The sequence below is a fragment of the Aquarana catesbeiana genome, unplaced genomic scaffold, assembly GCF_042186555.1.
Source record: "Aquarana catesbeiana isolate 2022-GZ unplaced genomic scaffold, ASM4218655v1 unanchor233, whole genome shotgun sequence".
NCBI classification, from domain to species: domain Eukaryota; kingdom Metazoa; phylum Chordata; class Amphibia; order Anura; family Ranidae; genus Aquarana; species Aquarana catesbeiana.
In genome coordinates, this window is record NW_027362661.1 from 2,609,799 (window position 1) to 2,630,179 (window position 20,381).

Genomic DNA, 20,381 nt, shown 5'->3' on the forward strand with positions numbered 1-20,381 from the left:
TGTTCAGCCTATCACAGACATTCTCTCATCCTCGTCTGTGGTATGAGAATGAGAGAATGTCCGTGATAGGCTGACTGCTGAGTGTTCTGCCTATCACAGACGAGGAGGAGGCGCGGCTTTTGAACAATGGAATGGCCGCCGAAGTGTATTATCACACGCTGATCGGAGGATGGAGATCGCCACAGATATTCTGCACATGCACACAGGACACATGCACACAGGACACATACACATGTACAGGACACATGTACAGGACACAGGGACACAGACACATGTACAGGACACAGGGACACAGGACACATGTACAGGACACATGTACAGGTCACAGGGACACAGGACACATGTACAGGACACATGTACAGGTCACAGGGACACAGGACACATGCACACAGGACACATACACATGTACAGGACACAGGGACACAGGACACATGTACAGGACACAGGGACACAGACACATGTACAGGACACAGGACACATGTACAGGACACAGGGACACAGACACATGTACAGGACACAGGGACACAGGACACATGTACAGGACACAGGGACACAGACACATGTACAGGACACAGGGACACAGACACATGTACAGGACACATGTACAGGACACATACACAGGACCCATACACATGTACAGGACCCATACACATGTACAGGACACAGGGACACATACACATGTACAGGACACATGTACAGGACACATACACATGTACAGGACACATGCACAGGACACATACATATGCACAGGACACATACACATGCACAGGACACATACACATGTACAGGACACATACACATGTACAGGACACATGCACAGGACACATACATATGCACAGGACACATACACATGCACAGGACACATACACATGTACAGGACACATGCACAGGATACAGGTAGGCTGCACAGGACACAGGGAGGCATCAGGGCTGGACTGGGACAAAAATTTGGCCCTGGACTTCACCCAGACTGGCCCACTTTGACAGGTCTCTCCCATGCCGGCTTAACACCCAAGCCCCCCCCCCCACTAGCTATTAGCCGTTCTACATTATTTCTCTTATAGGCAGTACCAGTGGGGAAGCTAGACATTATTTCACCTGGGGCAAAGAATCAGTTTGGTGCCCACCCCCCCAATGGAACAAGATTAGGCAGGAAAGTGAGGCCGCCCTCCTTCCAGATCGTATGATGAGCTTCTAAGTGTTGACTCCTGAGCATCATGTCTGTATTCAGGCGCGCTGCATAACTAGCCAGGGAGAGGAGGTGAGCACTGCGGGGGGGACAGAGGACTGGAGGGAGGCAGCGGTCCACTGTCACTGAAATCGGCCCACTGAGCCATCGGCCCACCGGGAAACTCCCTGTAGTCCCAATGGCCAGTACATGCCTGGGAGGCATGCAGCTGTAGATGGGCATTGTTGACCCTCTGCATTTCTCACCCTCGTCTTATATTCGGGTCAATAAGTTTTTCACCGTTTTTTGTGGTAAATTAGGGGCCTCGACTTATACTCGGATCGACTTATACTCAAGTATATACGGTAACTAGTCCCAAACGGAATTATGGATAGGCCTTCTTTGAGCAGCCAATCCCCACCTAGGTAACACTTATATTTTGTATATCGCACAATGCTTCTCCCTAGGAGGAGAAAAGTAGAAGTGGGAAGGGGCGGGCCTTGGGAGGGAAAGTTTTTTCTTTTATTACTTGACACTGTATGTATGTAAAAAAAAAATTTTTTTTAATCTTTTTTTATAAAGAAATAAAGTTTAAAAAAAAAAAGTTAGCCCAATTTTTTGTATAATGTGAAAGATGATGTTACACCGAGTAAATAGAAACCCAACATGTCATGTTTTGAAATTTCGCACACTCATGGAATGGCGACAAACTACGGTACCTAAAAAAAACTCCATAGGCGGAGCTTTAAAAAAAAAAAAAACGGTTACCGGGTTAGAATTACAGAGGAGGTCTAGTGCTAGAATTATTGCTCTCGCTCTTGACCATCGTGGCGATACCTCACATGTGTGATTTGAACACCAATTACATATGCGGGCGCAACTTACATGTGCGTTTTCTTTGCTACGCGAGCTCGCGGGGACAGGGGCACTTTAACCACTTGCTGCCCACCCACCGACAAATGATGGCGGGATGGTGCGGCTCTCGTTCTGGGTGGACGTCATATGACGGCGTACCCAAGCGGCCGCTCCTGCGCGGGGGCGCGCATCACGGCGATCGCGGTCACGCCGTGTTGCTAGGACACTGCGCGACCCCGATCTCTGTAAGAGCCAGTAACACCGCTTTTTAATCATGTGATCGGCTGTGTCCAATCACAGCCGGTCACATGTAAAGGGAGTGCCGGTAATCAGCTCTCCTCGCCTCACACTGATAGAGTGTGTGGTGAGGAGAGCCAATCAGCGGCATTTCCTCACAGGGGACAGTGAGAGATGTAATCAGGGCACTGATGATCAGTGCCTCGATTACATTAGAGCTCCACCAGTGCTAGAAACCCATGCTAACCAGTGCCAGCAACCAGTGCCAACCAGTGCTAGCAATCAATGCCCACCAGTGCCAACAATCAGTGCCCACCACAGCCAGGAATGAGTGCCCATTAGTGATGCCAGTCAGTGCTGGCTTTCAGTGCTGCCTATCAGTGATGCCCATCAGTAAAGCCCATTAGTGCCACCCCTCAGTGCCACTTATCCTTGCCGCCTATCAGTGCCCACCAGTTCCGGCTATCAGGGCCCGTCAGTGCCACCTATCAATGCCCACCAATGCCACTCATCAGTGCCACCTATCAGTGCCAATAAGTGCAGAATATTAGTGCCCCCTCATCAGTGCCACCTAATTAGTGCCCATCAGTGCCGCCTCATCAGCGCACATCAGTGAAGGAGAAAAATTACTTATTTACAAAATTTACTGACAGAAACTAAAAAACGTTTTTTTTTTAAGATTTTCGGTCTTTTTTTTTTTTTGTAGGAAAAAAATAAAAATCCCAGTAGTGATTAATAAATACCACCAAAAGAAAGCTCTGTTTGTGTAAAGAAAATGATAAAAATTTCACATGGTTACAGTGTTGGATGACCGCGCAATTGTCATTCAAAATGTGACAGCGCTGAAAGCTGAAAAATGACCTGGGCAGGAAGGGGGTGAAAGTGCCTGGTAGATAAGTGGTTAAACTTTTTTTTTTCTTATTTATTTTATTTATTTATATTTTTTTACATTGTTACTTGCTGTCACAACGAATGTAAACATCCCTGGTGACAAGTACTCTTTATGGAGGGATCAGGGGTCTAAAAGACCCCAGATGCCTTCTATGCACTTCAAAGTATTCAGATCGCCAAATTTTTTTCAGAAAGAAGACTGGAAGGAAGCCGTTTCAAGCTTCCTTCCAGTCTTACTCTAGCTGGCGAAAGTGCCGGATGGGAGGCCCGGGAATAGCGGCAGAAGGCGTTGGGAGGGGGGGACGTCCCCTCTCGCTCCTCCGGTATAGCAGCCGAGCAGCTTTTAGCCACATCGGTTGTTATCCCTGAACAGCCGACCGCCCGCTCTAAAAAAAACAGTACAGGGATGAGGCTGGCAGCTGGCATCATCCCGGTATAACCCCTTAAAGCCGAGGCCGCATATGAAGGAGTTAAATGCTGATGACAGCCTACTTACAGACTTATGCTTCCAAGGCCAGTTTTAAGAAACAATGGAGCTCTAATGCCAGGCTTCCTTCACTGAGGTTTAAGCAAAATGTCTGCTGGACAGGAAGTGAGAGTAATACACTATAATTTCTTGCCAGTAATGGATGTCAGCTTAAAGCAACAGTAACATATGTCAATCTATACTGTATGATGATCAGAACACTTATAGATGGGTCAACTCCACTCCCACCAAGGGGGGTAGAAATATATTACTGCTCGGGGGGGAGACATTTTGGCCCCTTTGATTTTGCAGTAAAATTGATTGCAGATTTAGTCATGTAGAACATCTGTTATATGGATACAAAGAACCCCAGCCGAGAGTAAAGGGTGGAAATGGCTCCTGATCCCCAGATTTGGGCAATTATGTCACCAATATAAATAGAATAAAACCCGCGCTATGTGTAACAACTCAAATACCTACAAAAATAACTTATACCGGACTGCTGCTGTAACAAAGGTAAGTATTCCCTTTATCAACTAGAAGATCATTATGTGTCACAGCGCTGTCCTATTGTGTGTGCACATAAATCATCACAAATACACTAAAATATGTGGAGACATTCATATATAAAGTGCTAGGGGCTCAAATAATATTCTCTGCAGATCTACTGCTTCCACTTTACACCTACTTCACTGATCTTATGGTGTTTATCAATAAATTAAGTAAACTGATCCATGTGCAAATTTATATACAACATAAAGTGCTTTGTGTTCAAGATGCCGTTTCCTGCAGATCCACTGCTTCCACTTTGCACCTACTTCTCAAACAAAATCCACCAATCAATGAAAAGTTGATAAGGTGTAAAGTTCTCGGTGCTCCAAACTGTGCCAGCTGTAGTGTAGCCACGCCTTCTTCCACCTCTTACACACGTGATGGTGAGGGCGCCCCCTTAGTAGTGCTTCCCCACTCACCAGAGCAATATGACTCCCAGCTTTTCATCTACCAGAGTCACCAACATCCTTCACACTCTCCTCACCTCCGATGGCAAAGGAACTGGATCCTCCTCGCTCACTCCTGAGAGTCTGCTGTGCTTTCTGTCATCTCCCTCCTAGACTCCTCCTCCGACCGCTGTTCCAGCAGGAGCTCCGCCTCTTTATACACACTCAGAGCTCCGCCTCTTCATACACACTCAGAGCTCCGCCTCTTCATACACACACAGAGCTCCGCCTCTTCATACCCACTCAGGGCTCCGCCTCTTCATACACACTCAGAGCTCCGCCTCTTCATACACACTCAGAGCTCCGCCTCTTCATACACACTCAGAGCTCCGCCTCTTCATACACATTCAGAGCTCCGCCTCTTCATACACACTCAGAGCTCCACCTCTTCATACACACTCAGAGCTCCGCCTCTTCATACACACTCAGGGCTCCGCCTCTTCATACACACTCAGGGCTCCGCCTCTTCATACACACTCAGAGCTTCTCCTCTTCATACACACACAGAGCTCCGCCTCTTCATACACACTCAGAGCTCCGCCTCTTCATATACACAGAGCTCCGCCTCTTCATACCCACTCAGGGCTCCGCCTCTTCATACACACTCAGGGCTCCGCCTCTTCATACACACTCAGAGCTCCGCCTCTTCATACACACTCAGAGCTCCGCCTCTTCATACACACTCAGAGCTCCGCCTCTTCATACACACTCAGAGCTCCGCCTCTTCATACACACTCAGAGCTCCGCCTCTTCATACACACTCAGGGAGGAGAGAAAGGGGAAGGATATACAGTACATACACACACAGCACAAGGCCGTGTTCACACTACGAGATGTTTCTTGGGGCTGCAGTTCCTCTGAGCTCCACAAGGTGGTGATCTCACTTCTACCCAGACAGGAAGTCTCTATGGAATGCAGACAGGAAGTGATGTCAGATACAGACAGGAAGTTCCATTTGGAAGGACGTAGAGATGACAATGCAGGATCTGGCGGCAGAGGAGGTAATATGTAGATTAACCCCTTCAGGGGGATCAGTTGATGATTAATATATTTTGCTTCCAAATCTGGCCATACATGGTTCAGTTTTATCGTTCAGCCAGCGGGATGACAGGAAAAAAACTGAAGTGATTCCCCCATCCACACATTGGAGGGGGATGGGGGAATCCTCCCTGCTGCACTATTGTATTCTGACAATGGGGGGCGCTCCTCCGCTCTCAGAATACACAGATCAGTGATGAAGCTATTGGCTGCAGCCGCTGATGGAGTGACTTTTATCCGGCAGTGACCACACATGGATGGAAATGTGACCGATCCCTGCTGAACCAGCTGAATTTCCATGTCTCTATGGTCACCATAAGTGACTTCCTCCCCTCCCCCTCATCTCCTTCATTATGTAAGTCATGCTGAGATAATCTCCCATTGGCTGAGCAATATTCTCATTTGTCTCTGAGCTCCTTCTTGCTATTCCTTGTCCTGCCTGTTGTTTCCTTGGATTGATTTTCTGTGTAGTGACCCCGGCTTCATCTCTTGGATGCGCTCGTCTGTTGCTTGTCCTGACCTTTATCCTGATTCCTGGATCTCCTCCTCATCTCTCCTCCATATCCTCTTACACAGCTTTTCTCCACACTTGCAGTGACCCTGGGGGGTGGAAACTTGGCACCGGCACTCAGCAAAATCCATCCCCACCATTAGGAGCTCTGGAGAAAATTGTCTGCTATTTACACTCCGTTCCTCCGCACGTCACCTGATCACATGAGAGCTTACTTTCACAGATCCCTGCCAGATTTCTGTATGGTAAAGGTCAAAGTTCACTCTTCAGTTTAGGAGAGGTAGGACACACCCAGGAACAATGATTTGGTTTGCACAGGAGCCTCATATAGAGGACCCCTCAAATCTCCCCATCCAAATGTCCCTCCATCCAGAGTCTATATGTCCTATGACATCACACTGACCTCACAGCTCCCCCTACCAATGTCCCTCTATCTGGCTCTTTTTTTCTAATGCTCTTAGGATGTGGGCGGAACCTTGGCATCCTCACTAGCAAAGTGGGACTGTTGGTCCTGCATTGTATGTAATGATGTCAGAATGCCTGCAAAAGTTTTCAACCTACATAGTGTGGGGGTCCTGTGTGGATAAATTAAATCACTAATCAGTCTGAAGTGAGGTTTTAATAAATTGAGACCTGACCAGAGAGGTGAGGAAGACTCTGGGAATATTGATTGATTTTGCTCTTTGTGTTCAGATCTAGAGTTTTCCTCCTGTGAAGTCTGGAGATCATATGACCATCACATTGCCTCCACCTCCCTCCCTGATAGAATAGAGAAATACAAAGAAGATTCTAGAAGTCACCAGAGAGATCATCGAGGAGAGGTGAGCGGTGCTGGGAATTCTGGGACATTATCCAGTAACAGACAAGGGATGTGTCTGGATGGTGACTGTATCATTGTGTGTGTCAGGTTCCTATAAGGTGTCAGGATGTCACTGTCTATTTCTCCATGGAGGAGTGGGAGTATTTAGAAGGTGTAGCAGAGCGTCCCAGAGAGAGCCAGGAAAAATCCTGTTCGGGGTTTATACGTCTCCCAGGCTCCTCTCGTACACACTTAGGAATCTCTCATCCATGATCCAGTTCGGGTCTTGGTCCTCTTCCCCAGGCTAATTTAAGCTCACCTGAGCAGACAGCCTTTGCTCTCTGCTTGGGAAACACAGACAACGCTGATCTGTGAGAGCAAAAAGGTTGGTAAAAAGCTGTTAAGCAGTTTATGTGGAAACTGACAAGCGGTAGGCTTGCTCAGCCTGGTAGTTAGAGCCTGCATAGTGTATAGTTAGAGCCAAGACGCGGCTAGGGTTTTGTTTGGCTATTTTGTTCTGTTTGTTTTTATCTGAACACTGTACGGCACCTCTAAAGACTTGTAAATATCACCATTAAACACTTCACTGTTTGTCACTACTTCATTTCCTGGAGGACTGGGCCGACTTCTCAGTCGGTAACCGGTACTATAGAAGGGACGGACTGCACCTAAATGAGGAGGGTGCAGATCTGCTGGGAATGAAGATGGCCAAAAAGTTAGAGGGGTTTTTAAACTAGGCGATGGGGGGGAGGGTCCAGAGACAGTGATAGCCAGCGCGGAAGATATTCCACAGGGTAGTATTGGGGGCATTAGTGGTAGGTTAACCAAAGCACAAAAACACAAGGTGAGTATAGTAGCAAGTCCAAGTTGCAGTCTTGAAACACCCAATACGAGGACAATATGCGACCGGTCTAAACTATGTGGCATGTTCACCAATGCCAGGAGCCTGGCGGACAAGATGGGTGAACTAGAGATACTGTTGTACAAGGAGGATTTGGATTTTGTGGGAATTTCAGAGACCTGGTTCAACAGCTCTCATGATTGGCTGGCAAACATTCAAGGGTATACCCTATACCGCAAGGACAGAGAGGGTAAAAAAGGGGGAGGGGTATGCCTATATATCAAGAATAATGTACAAGTGAATGTGAGAGATGACATCACTGAGGGGGCTAGGGAGGAGGTGGAATCTTTATGGGTAGAGCTCCAAAGGGATGAAGCTAAGGGGAAAATAATACTGGGAGTATGCTATAGGCCCCCTAACCTGAGGGAGGAAGTGGAGACGGATCTCCTATCACAAATTGGATCAGCAGCAAGGATGGGAAGTGTTATCATAATGGGGGATTTTAATTATCCAGACATAGACTGGGCGGAGGGAACCGCGCATTCATTTAAGGCTCGCCAGTTCCTGACAATTTTATGGGTCAGATGGTAGACGCACCAACTAGAAATAAAACATTACTAGATCTACTGATTACCAACAATACAGACCTGATAACAGATGTTGAAATATGGGACAATTTAGGTAACAGCGATCACAGGTCAATTAGTTTCAGTATAAATCACACAAATAGGAGACATGAAGGGAACACAAAGACACTGAATTTCAAAAGAGCCAACTTCCCTAAACTACAAACCTTGCTAAAAGGCATAAATTGGGATAAAATATTAGGAACAAAGAATACGGAGGAGAGATGGGTTTGCTTTAAGAGCATATTAAATAAGGGCATTAGCCAATGTATCCCATTGGGTAATAAATTTAAAAGAGCGAACAAACATCCTGGATGGCTTAACTCCAATGTAAAAATGCATATAAAAGCAAAGGAGAAGGCCTTCAAAAAATACAAGGTTGAGGGATCATCCACAGCATTCAGAATTTATAAAGAATGCAATAAGAAATGTCAGGGTGCAATTAGGATGGCTAAGATAGAACATGAAAGACACATAGCGGAGGAGAGCAAAAAAAATCCCAAGAAATTCTTTAAGTATGTAAACAGTAAAAAAGGGAGGACAGACCATATTGGCCAAATAAAGAATGAGGAAGGACATCTGGTTACAAAGGATGGGGAGATGGCAAAGGTATTGAATTTATTCTTCTCCTCAGTCTTCACGAGTGAATCGGGGGGCTTCAGTAACCAAAACTGCAGTGTTTATCCTCATGACACAACACAGGAAGCACCTACATGGTTAACAGAGGACGGAATTAAAATTAGACTTGAGAAACTTAACATTAATAAATCACCGGGACCAGATGGCTTGCATCCAAGGGTACTTAGGGAACTCAGTCAGGTGATTGCCAGACCGTTGTTCCTAATTTTTACAGACAGTCTATTGACTGGAATGGTACCAGCTGATTGGAGAAAAGCCAATGTAGCACCAATATTTAAAAAGGGCCCAAAAAACATCCCTGGGAATTAGACCAGTTAGCCTAACATCAATAGTATGTAAACTCTTGGAGGGGATGATAAGGGACTATATACAAGATTTTAGTAATAAGAATGATATCATTAGCAGTAATCAGCATGGATTCATGAAGAATCGTTCTTGCCAAACCAATCTATTAACCTTCTATGAGGAGGTGAGTTGCCATCTAGATAAAGGAAGGCCCGTAGACGTGGTGTATCTGGATTTTGCAAAAGCATTTGACACAGTTCCCCATAAACGTTTACTGTACAAAATAAGGTGCGTTGGCATGGACCATAGGGTGAGTACATGGATTGAAAACTGGCTACAAGGGCGTGTTCAGAGGGTGGTGATAAATGGGGAGTACTCAGAATGGTCAGGGGTGGGTAGTGGGGTTCCCCAGGGTTCTGTGCTGGGACCAATCCTATTTAATTTGTTCATAACCGACCTGGAGGATGGGATAAACAGTTCAATCTCAGTATTTGCAGACGATACTAAGCTAAGCAGGGCAATAACTTCTCCGCAGGATGTGGAAATCTTGCAAAAAGACCTGAACAAATTAATGGGGTGGGCGACTACATGGCAAATGAGGTTCAATGTAGAAAAATGTAAAATAATGCATTTGTGTGTCAAAAATATGAATGCAATCTATACACTGGGGGGAGAACCTCTGGGGGAATCTAGGATGGAAAAGGACCTGGGGGTCCTAGTGGATGATAGGCTCAGCAATGGCATGCAATGCCAAGCTGCTGCTAATAAAGCAAACAGAATATTGGCATGCATTAAAAGGGGGATCAACTGCAGAGATAAAACGATAATTCTCCCGCTCTACAAGACTCTGGTCCGCCCGCACCTGGAGTATGCTGTCCAGTTCTGGGCACCAGTCCTCAGGAGGGACGTACTGGAAATGGAGCGAGTACAAAGAAGGGCAACAAAGCTAATAAAGGGTCTGGAGGATCTTAGTTATGAGGAAAGGTAGCGAGCACTGAACTTATTCTCTCTGGAGAAGAGACGCTTGAGAGGGGATATGATTTCAATTTACAAATACTGTACTGGTGACCCCACAATAGGGATAAAACTTTTTAGCAGAAGAGAGTTTAATAAGACTCGTGGCCACTCATTACAATTAGAAGAAAAGAGGTTTAACCTTAAACTACGTAGAGGGTTCTTTACTGTAAGAGCGGCAAGGATGTGGAATTCCCTTCCACAGGCGGTGGTCTCAGCGGGGAGCATTGATAGCTTCAAGAAACTATTAGATAATCACCTGAATGACCGCAATATACAGGGTTATGTAAGGTAATACTGACACATAATCACACACATAGGTTGGACTTGATGGACTTGTGTCTTTTTTCAACCTCACCTACTATGTAACTATGTAACTTGTTCTGGTATCTGTGCCTGAAAGCCTGCTTATCCCAGGAAGCTTTTGTACCTGCTACCTGTCCCCCCAGGTTACAAAGGACACAAGGATCTCTACAAGGACGTCATGATGGACAATCAGCAACCTCTCACATCACCGGGTAAGAGGAGACTTTACTGTAAAGGAGAGAGCAGTACGGAGGGTCCACCTAGATCCCCCATCATCTGATAAACACATAGAAACAATGTATTCAGTCAGTGTGTGTGTTTCCTACAGATGGATCCAGTAATGGGAACCCACCAGAGAGATGTCCCCGTCCTCTGTATTTCCGGGATTCTACACAGGAAGGTCACACCATCCCTCACCATCATCAGGTAGATGAGGAACAATCCCTTGTGATTATTTTTAAACAATCATGTTTGTTACAGTGTGTGTTTCATAATATATTCAGAGTGGAAACATCGGGGGTGATAATATTGTTGTTAAAGAAGAGTATAAAGAGGAGGATGAGGAGTATGGAGTGATGGAGGAGTTTTCAGAAGAACACAAGGATATGATGGAGCCACCTAATACCAGGAACCCACCAGAGAGATGTCCCCGTCCTCTGTATTCCCGGGATTCCACAGATTACACACAGAAAGGTCACAGCATCCCTCACCATCATCAGGTAGATGAAGAACAATCACTGATGGTATTAGGATCTGTACATTATCTGCATTGTCACCATTGATGTCATTTTTATTATATATTCAGAGTGGAAACCTAAGAAATTCTAAAGTTGAAGTTAAAGAAGAGATAAAAGAGGAGGATGATGAGGATGGAGTGATGGACCAGCCAGAGTTTCTAAAAGAACACAAAGATCTGTACCAGGACACCATGGTGGAGTCATCAAGCTACAGAAACCCACCAGAGAGATGTCCCCGTCCTCTGTATTCCCGGGATTCCACACAGGAAGGTCACATCATCCCTCACCATCATCAGGTAGACGATTAGCAATTATTGGTAGCTATGATTTATACACAGCATGTTTGTTACAATGAATGTTTTATTATATATTCAGAGTAGGGATGATAATATTGATGTTAAAGAAGAGTATATAGAGGAGTATGGAGTGAAGGAGCCACCAAATACCAGGAACCCACCAGAGAGATGTCCCCATCCTCTGTATTCCCAGGATTCCACACAGGAAGATCACACCATCCCTCACTGTTGCAAGGTTGGTGGGACAGAGCATCTACAACATGGACTTGTGGAAACAATGTGTGGATTTTTTATGTAATGCCACAATAATAAAGCTTATATTTTACATATGATATTTTCTCTCATTTTCTTGATTTAGAGTGGAGATCCAATCGATATAGAATTTGAGGTGAAAGTAGAAGAAGAAGAGAGGTATGTGAGGGATGATCAGCAGTCTATGGAGGAGGATGGAATAACGGGGACATTTATAGAGGAGTACACTCCTACAGAGATCAGCACAGGTGGGTCATTAACACTAAATACATTCCTCCACCCATACTGATCACTGATTGGTCCAGAGTAGGGCAAGGACTGAGTGATATCAGCCTGTAATACCCTGGTCACTTTCCTGAGCTGTGTTCCCGGTCCTGTATTCCTCTTGGATAATCTTCCTTTTCTGTGCTGCAGACACAATGTATGTATCTAGACTGGATTTATGGAGGTTCTGGGGTTCAATGTTCATTTTGACAATAGCCATTACTCGACCTAGGCACCTGGGGTATGTGCTTTTTAGGATGCATTAAGGTGAAAAAAGACAAAGGTTTACAACCCCTTTAAACTCTTCACTCAAATGATTTATATGGCAGGGAAGAAAACACTTGTACCGCACATAAGCCTCCACTCTTCGATATCGAAAGAAATTACAGTCCTAGATGACATGATGGTTCAATATTTCAGAATACAGCACCTTCTGGTGTCATCCCCTCCTCCTGAGGTGCATCTCCCCAAACAATTATTGTAGTTCTATTTGTCAACACTTGCCAGGAACAGAGGCATCTCCCTAATATATAACATACTGCAGGAAAAGCTAACATTTCTTAGATCAAACATTTCCTTCTATGGTAAGAAGATTTAAAATCTTCATTCACCATCTCCCAATGAATTAATGCCATCAGGTCAGTCTTCAAAGCCTTGCATTCTGTCCAGCATTGGGAGTTGACACAAAAGATCTCACTCTGTTGGTATCTCACTCCCTATCAACTAGCTTAGATCTATCCCTCCCACTTGCAATTATTTTAGTGAGGATGTGGCCAAATCTGCAATCGTCTCCATGTCTTTTGGTCCTACAAGAACATTGCAAGCTTCTGGAACAAAATCTTCACAATAATCTCAGATGTGATGGGTATGGTGACCTCTCCCAACCTGGCTTTGGCTGTCTTGGGCCTTGGAATTGACAACTGTACCCTGCTCTTCTTCGAGAAGTTGTCATGCATATCCTGGTTGCTCATGATAGCCCAACACTGGAAAGCCCAGGAAGTCCCCAATCCCTCTGAGATAGTTATATTTGTCAAGCTTCATCATTCTTATGAAACATGCTCTTGCATTGTTGCTTGGTCAGGCATCAGCCTTCGACTCCTTGTGGGAACCCTGGTCCATCTGGGTCAATAAATTACATTACCTTTGTGAGTATCTATTTGCTCTACCTTTACCTATATTATGTTGTTTGTGACAAGAAGTACATGATGATTAGATTGCTAGTGTTCCAACAGTTGTACAAGATTTGTTAGTCGTGTTGCTATTTTCTTGTTAAATATGCTGAGAGCAACCTTCCATATGTGTTCGCTCACAGCGGATTAACTTGTATGTCTTGTAAAATTCACTAAACATGTATTCCTAAAAAGAAAAAACAAATGATGGTGCTCTTCACGATCAGTCTAGTCTTCATCTTGGTTGTTCTCTTCCCATCCTCACTCCTTGACCTCTGGTGGGGCTCACCCCCACTGTTATTCATGACTAAATCGTGGACTAAATAAGGAAGTGCCGTACTTCTTGTGTTGGGAAGATGGCAATGAGTGATAGAGGGGGCGGGGACACATCCTATAATCCCCCCCCCAATGAATAAAGAAATTAACTGGTAGGAGATCAGAGGACCCATTTACTAGTTACCTTGAGGGTGGAATTGTAAGATCCTCAGAGACAAAGCTGCCTGATGTGGGCAGAGTCCTGGTTTAGGGGAACCAATCCTCTCATGTCTGATAATCCTTTTTATTCCTATTTTAGTAGATGGATGGGAGATGAAGAAAACCTCAGAGGATTGTCTAACTTTGTCTCCAGACTGTAAAGTAGAAGATGAGGACATCACGCAGTATATTCCAGGAGAAAACCCGACTACCTCAAATGTCCATCCGGCACCACACAGTGTAGATGGACCATCGTATTCCTCTTATCCTGAGGAACCTCAGACTGTGAGGGACGGTGCCGTCCTTCCAACAGATAAGATATTTTGCTGTATTGAGTGCGGGGAGTGTTTTGTAAAAAAATCTGAACTTGTAACACATCAAAGATCTCACACAGGAGAAAAGCCGTATTCCTGTGCTGAGTGTGGGAAATTGTTTTCAGTAAAGTCCAGTCTTTCTAGACATCAGAGATTGCACACAGGGAATAAGCCGTATTCCTGTTCTGAATGTGGGAAATGTTGTTTTAAAAAATCAGACCTTGTTAGACATCAAAGATCTCACACAGGGGAAAAGCCACATTCCTGTCCTGAGTGTGGGAAATGTTTTTCAGAGAAGTCCAGTCTTTACACACATCAGAGATATCACACAGGGGAAAGGCCACATTCCTGTCCTGAGTGTGGGAAACATTTTTCAGAGAAGTACAAACTTTATATACATCAGAGATCGCACACAGGGGAGAAGCCGTATTCCTGTCCTGAGTGTGGGAAATGTTTTTCAGTGAAGTCCAGTCTTTACGCACATCAAAGCTTTCACACGGGGGAGAAGCTGTATGCCTGTCCTGAGTGCGGTAAATATTTTTCAGTGAAGTCCAGTCTTTACAGACATCAGAGATTGCATACAGGGGAGAAGCCGTATTCCTGTCCTGAGTGTGGAAAATGTTTTCCAAGAAAGTATCATCTTAACAGACATCAGAGATCTCACACAGGGGAAAAGCCATATTCCTGTTCTGAGTGTGGGAAAGGTTTTTCAGAAAAGTCCAGTCTTATTTTACATCAAAGATCTCACACGGGAGAGAAGCCATATTGTTGTTCTGAGTGTAGGAAATGTTTTTCAGGAAAGTCCAATCTTTACAAACATCAGAGATCTCACACGGGGGGGAAGTAATTTTCCTGTTCTGAGAGGAAATGTTTTGTAGCAAAAGAAGATCTTGTCAAGCATCAAAGATCTCTGAAATCCTGTCTTCCTGTCTTTGAGGTGTATTAGTGCCTTGAGTGCGGGAAATGTCTTCTATATGAATGTTGCTGGACATCACAGCTCTCATGTGGGGAAGAAGCACACCCTGATATACACCTCAGATATACTCCATGGCTGATCTTCATCATGTAAAAAACAGTTCATACGGAGTTCAGAGATCACCAAAGACAGGGATGAATTGTTGTACCGTGTTGGCCATTGATAGCAGTACAAAAATAAAAATGGAGTCATTACCTTTCCTTTGCTGAGTACATTTTGTGGTGTAAGATTTCACAAACACTTACAGGTCTGTTTTTTAAAACTTTGTTGAATGAATGTGACTTGCATTTTCCCAGCTGTGACAAGTTCTGGCCATGTTTTATTTCATATGATCATTGGATTAATCTAGTGGCTTTAAAGTATTATTGCACTATTTTTACTGATAGAAGTATTTCAGGAAAAATACCATATTGTAGCCACTAGATGGACCTCACCATCATAGGAAATCACTGTGTTATTAAAATACAGTGCTAATTTTCCATTGGCTGAATAAACGCTTGCCACATTCATCCCATGGATTTTCTACAAGAAGACCTCTTAGTTTCCTTCATCAGGCAGGTTTCATACTAATATCTGAGGTTATACTCATACACTTTTGATCATAGTAGTCATTGAAGGATATAAAGCAGGGATATGCAATTATTGGACCTCCAGCTGTTGCAAAACTACAAGTCCTATCATGCCTCTGCCTCTGGGTGTCATGCTTGTGTCTGTCAGAGTCTTGCTATGCCTCATGGGACTTGTAGTTCTGCAACAGCTGGAGGTCCGCTAATTGCATATCCCTGATATAAAGGGTACATTTCAGTGAAAAATACACTACACATGTAATTTTAGAGCACACAGATGCAATATTTTACTCAATTGTTTTGGCAAAATATAAAAGATGAGGTTGTGCTGAGTAAATAGATACCCAACATGTCCAGCCTTATAATTGTGTGTTTCATTGAAATGATGAAAAACTTTGGTACTCAAAAACATCCCATTGGTGACACTTTAATCCTTCCGACTGTCATGGATGTCATACTGATCTACAGAACTAATGTTCCCTCCTGCAGCATCGACCCCCCCCCCCCCCCACCTTCACAGCAGAGGAAACTCTGAAATGTTTTCTTCAAAAGGTTGTTTCATGGCTTCAAAGTGTGACTTCATCAGGACTGGTGTAAGAAGATGATATAAAAATAGGGAATGAAGTAAAAGTCCAGTATATCGTATTATAAAGACCCAAGTCAGATACAATTCATGGACATGACTGAAATTTATAACATTTAGGATTTGTATTATGTTAGACAAGGTGAAGAGATATATGGAGAGGATGATCAATACATGGAGAAATCAATCTATTCTATCATATAAGGGAATCAATAGATCAATAAATGACCTCAACCAATCAATAAGATCCATTTCATTTTATAGATTTATAATTCTGTGCATTGGTTATGTTGGAGGATCAAACCGTGATTACTGGATATTGTGAAATTCCCATTGATCTGATGATTGGTGGCATGGATTCCTGGTTGATTATTGATGGGAATAAAGTCCAATAAAAATGGAGATTTGATGGATTATTGATAAAAAAATCTCTTCATATTCCATGGAATAAATACATGTAAAATAGTTTTGAATTGGATGTAAAAAATCTCTAAAAACAAGACTTTGTGGTGTTTGTTAGTTTTTCTATTACTCACTAGGTCTGGATTTCAGGAAGAAGAAACAATTCCTCCTATTTCTATTGGATGGTGAGGAGGGGGGAGGGGTTTGGGGTAGTTTTGTACATACAGGAGGTAATATAGAGAATCCGGCTAGTAATTGATGAGTGGAGATTTCACTTGAGAGTTCCATTGAAGAGAATTCAGGGCTGGTGTGCACTGCTGGGGCCCCGAATGTTCTGATTGGACCACCAGTACACATGTCATAATAATCTGGGGACGTGCACTGCTGGGGCCTGGAGTGTTCTGATTGGACCACCAGTACACATATCATATTAATCTGGGGGTGTGCACTGCTGGGGCCTGGAGTGTTCTGATTGGACCCCCAGTACACGTGTCCTATTAATCTGGGGGTGTGCACTGCTGGGGCCTGGAGTGTTCTGATTGGACCACCAGTACAGGTGTCATATTAATCTGGGGGTGTGTACTAGTGGGGCCTGGAGTGTTCTGATTGGACCACCAGTACACATGTCATATTATCCTGGGGGTGTACACTGCTGGGGCCCAGAGGGTTCTGATTGGACCACTAGTGCACGTGTCTTATTAATTTTGGGGTGTGCACTGCTGGGGCCCAGAGTGTTCTGATTGGACCACCAGTACACGTGTCATATTAATCTGAAGGTGTGTGTTGCATTAGTGGAATGATTCTGTAAAGATGAACTCCAGCTGTACATATAGATGGTGTCCTGGGGGGGGGGGGTTTAATGTAAATAATGAAGTCCAGGAGAAAATGTCCAATGGTGACTAGAGTGTTTATTACGTGAGGTAACTCTTTATATATTTTATTTTAATAGAGTAACTATTGAGTTGGAGAATTCCCCTTGCATACAATGGTGTAATATTCTAGTTTGAAAGCATCTCTTACATACAATGGTGTAATAATCTATTTGAAGAGGGCCCCTACATACAAAGGCATTATAATCTGTTTGAAGAGCGCCCCCTACATACAATCATGTAAAATAAAATTAGAGAGCACTCCCTACATACAGTGTGTTATAATATATTTGGAAACCATCCTCTATAAACAATGGTGTAAAAATCTAGTTGCAGTGCACCCCTACATACAGTGGTGTAATAGGGAGCCCTCTTTTCCTGTTCCTGTTCTGAGGACACCCCAAATCTCAAGATTTTTTTCACTTGTGGTGATAATTTTAAACAGGATAGAGAAGGTAAATCTCCCTAATGGAGGCCCAGACAGCAATAAAAGCCTGACAGGGGGTCCAATACTTCTCCACTCCCCGGAAAATCAAATGCTTTTAGTTCTACTTTAAAACAACTCAGTAAAGAGAGGGGAGTATGAAAAGTAGTTTTGTCTTTGGCAGAAGGTTTAGTGCATAATACTTTCATGTACCGCATACTAAATGAGTCCAAAACTGTAATTATCCTCCTGGGAGGGAGGCACTTATGGTTGGTGTTTGTAGAAAATGAACACAGTGAGGACAATGGCAAGTGCTGAATGCCAGAGGTGATCGTATGGACTCTGAAGTGACAGAAACCTACTCAAATGTATTCCCCTCCCATCCTCTCTAGGGTCCTTCACCCCCACATCCTTTCTAGGCTCCTTCCCCTGCTCATGGTCTTCAGGCTCCTTCCTCTCCCCAACCTCTCTAGGCTCCATCGTCCCCATGGGTTCCATATCCCCAATCCTCCTGGGCTCCATTTCCCCCATCCTCTCTAGGATCCTACCCCTCCTCATCCTCTCTAGGCTCCGAACCCTCCCCTTCCAAACCCCTCTAGGATCAATCCCCTCCTCCTCTCTAGGCTTCTTCCCCTCCTCATCCTTTCTAGGCTCCTTCCACTCCACATCTTTTCTAGGTTCCTTCTCTCCTCATCCTCTCTAGGCTCCTAATCTGCCATCTTCTCCATCGCCCCCATCTTCTCTAGGCTCCTTCCCCTCCCCATCCTTTCTAGGCTCTTTCCCCAGTGCATCCCCTCCCTAAGCTTTTTCCCCTATCTTCTCTAGGCATCTCACTTCCCATCCTTTCTAGGCTTCTTCCCCTCCCCATCCTCTGTAGGCTCCTTCCCCTTCCAAACTCCTCTAGGATATATCCCCTCCTCTCTAGTCTCCTTCCCCTCCTCATCCTTTCTAGGTTCCTTCCACTCCCCATCTTTTCTAGGCTTCATCTCTCCCATTTCCTCTATGATACTTCTCCTTCCCAGCCTCTCTAGGCTGCTTCACTTCCCATCCTCTTTAGGTTCTTTACCATAGTCATCCTCTCTAGGCTCCTTCTCCTACCCATCCACTCTAGGCTCCTTCTCCTCCCCAACCTCTTTAGGCTCTTTCACCTCCCCATCTTCTCTAGGCTCCTTCTCTCCCATCCTCTCTAGGCTCCTTCTCTCCCATTCTCTCTAGGCTCCTTCTCTCCCATTCTCTTTAGGCTCCTTCCACTCCCCGTGCTCTCCCAGCTCCTTCCCCTCCCCATCTTCTCTAGGCTCCTTCTTCTCCCCATCCTCTTGTAGCACCATGGGGTTTAGGAAGGGTTGCTCCTAACAAATTTACATGCCATGAATAACTATTCTGGTTGATTGTTAGAGATCTATTGATTCTCCCTAAGTTTGGCCTTGTTGCACTTTTCTCTTCTACCACTAAATGGCCAGGTACTTAGTGGTACTAGCTATGAGAAGGGCAACGCAAGGTCAGATTATGGGTATATGGGGTATCTCAGCCAATGGGCAGGGGTTTTCTTCAATCCCTTGGCCTGCTGGGAGAGCCTATATATTTGGGTGGAGTCAGGTGATCTGTGTTCTGTGCCACCTGGACGGCTGTGTTGTACTGCTTTGGTTGCTAGGCCGGAGCTTGGGCCTATCCCGGGCACATCTGGCTGCTAGGCTGTCTAAAGGACCTGTCCAGAAGCAGGAGAGCAGCGCAGGGCTGAGATTGCGGCTGGCAAATCAACCAGAAGTGACGGATTTGCCGGCTAGAGAACCTGTTGTGGTTGGAGGTAGAACGGAATTTGTTGCCACTAGAGGGCCAAACACCTTATTACCAGGGACCACAGTGAGTAACTGAACCAAGGACCAGAGCAGTATTCTCACCAATCGGGAACGGTGAAGAATGGGGAAACTTCAGTGGGTATCAAGCCAGGGACCCAGCCAGTGGGGTGAAGCTTGAGAGGTAGCTTGAGTGCCAAGCTAGGGACCCAGCAGAGAAACGTAGGTGATGCTTGAGGAAGATACCACAGTGAAGATTGGAAGAGCTCAAGGGATTCAGAGTCAGTGAATCAGCAGGTCTAGTGAGAGACCGGGAGCTCAGTGGGATGAAGAACTGCAAAGAGAAGTTGTACTGGAAGTAAAAGGAACTGTTGAACTTGTGTTAGGAACTGTTAAAGACTGTTGCCATAGGGGATAGCATTCCTACATGTGTAGATATGGCGTCTCACTGAATGCCTTTCCCTGCATGGCTGTCCTTCTATTGAAGTCTCGGAGTCTGCCAATTGAACTTGCTACATACCTAAGGTTGTCCTAACCCTCTTTCCCCCAAAAGTTTGATAAGAGAAATTAAATCTCTTTTGCATTGAA

General features: G+C 44.8%; 1 protein-coding gene across 1 annotated transcript in view; it reads left to right on the forward strand.

The window, feature by feature from the left end:
* Positions 1 to 5,396: 5,396 nt before the first annotated feature.
* LOC141121828 (uncharacterized) overlaps positions 5,397 to 20,381 on the forward strand; it is a 95,291-nt gene continuing 80,306 nt past the window's right edge. Inside the window, 9 exon segments of the mRNA XM_073611543.1 lie at positions 5,397 to 5,616; positions 6,858 to 6,985; positions 10,772 to 10,886; positions 11,003 to 11,100; positions 11,178 to 11,393; positions 11,480 to 11,707; positions 11,787 to 11,942; positions 12,066 to 12,207; positions 13,967 to 15,117. Coding sequence (XP_073467644.1) covers positions 5,523 to 5,616; positions 6,858 to 6,985; positions 10,772 to 10,886; positions 11,003 to 11,100; positions 11,178 to 11,393; positions 11,480 to 11,707; positions 11,787 to 11,942; positions 12,066 to 12,207; positions 13,967 to 15,117 — 2,328 coding nt within the window. The 5' untranslated portion in view covers positions 5,397 to 5,522.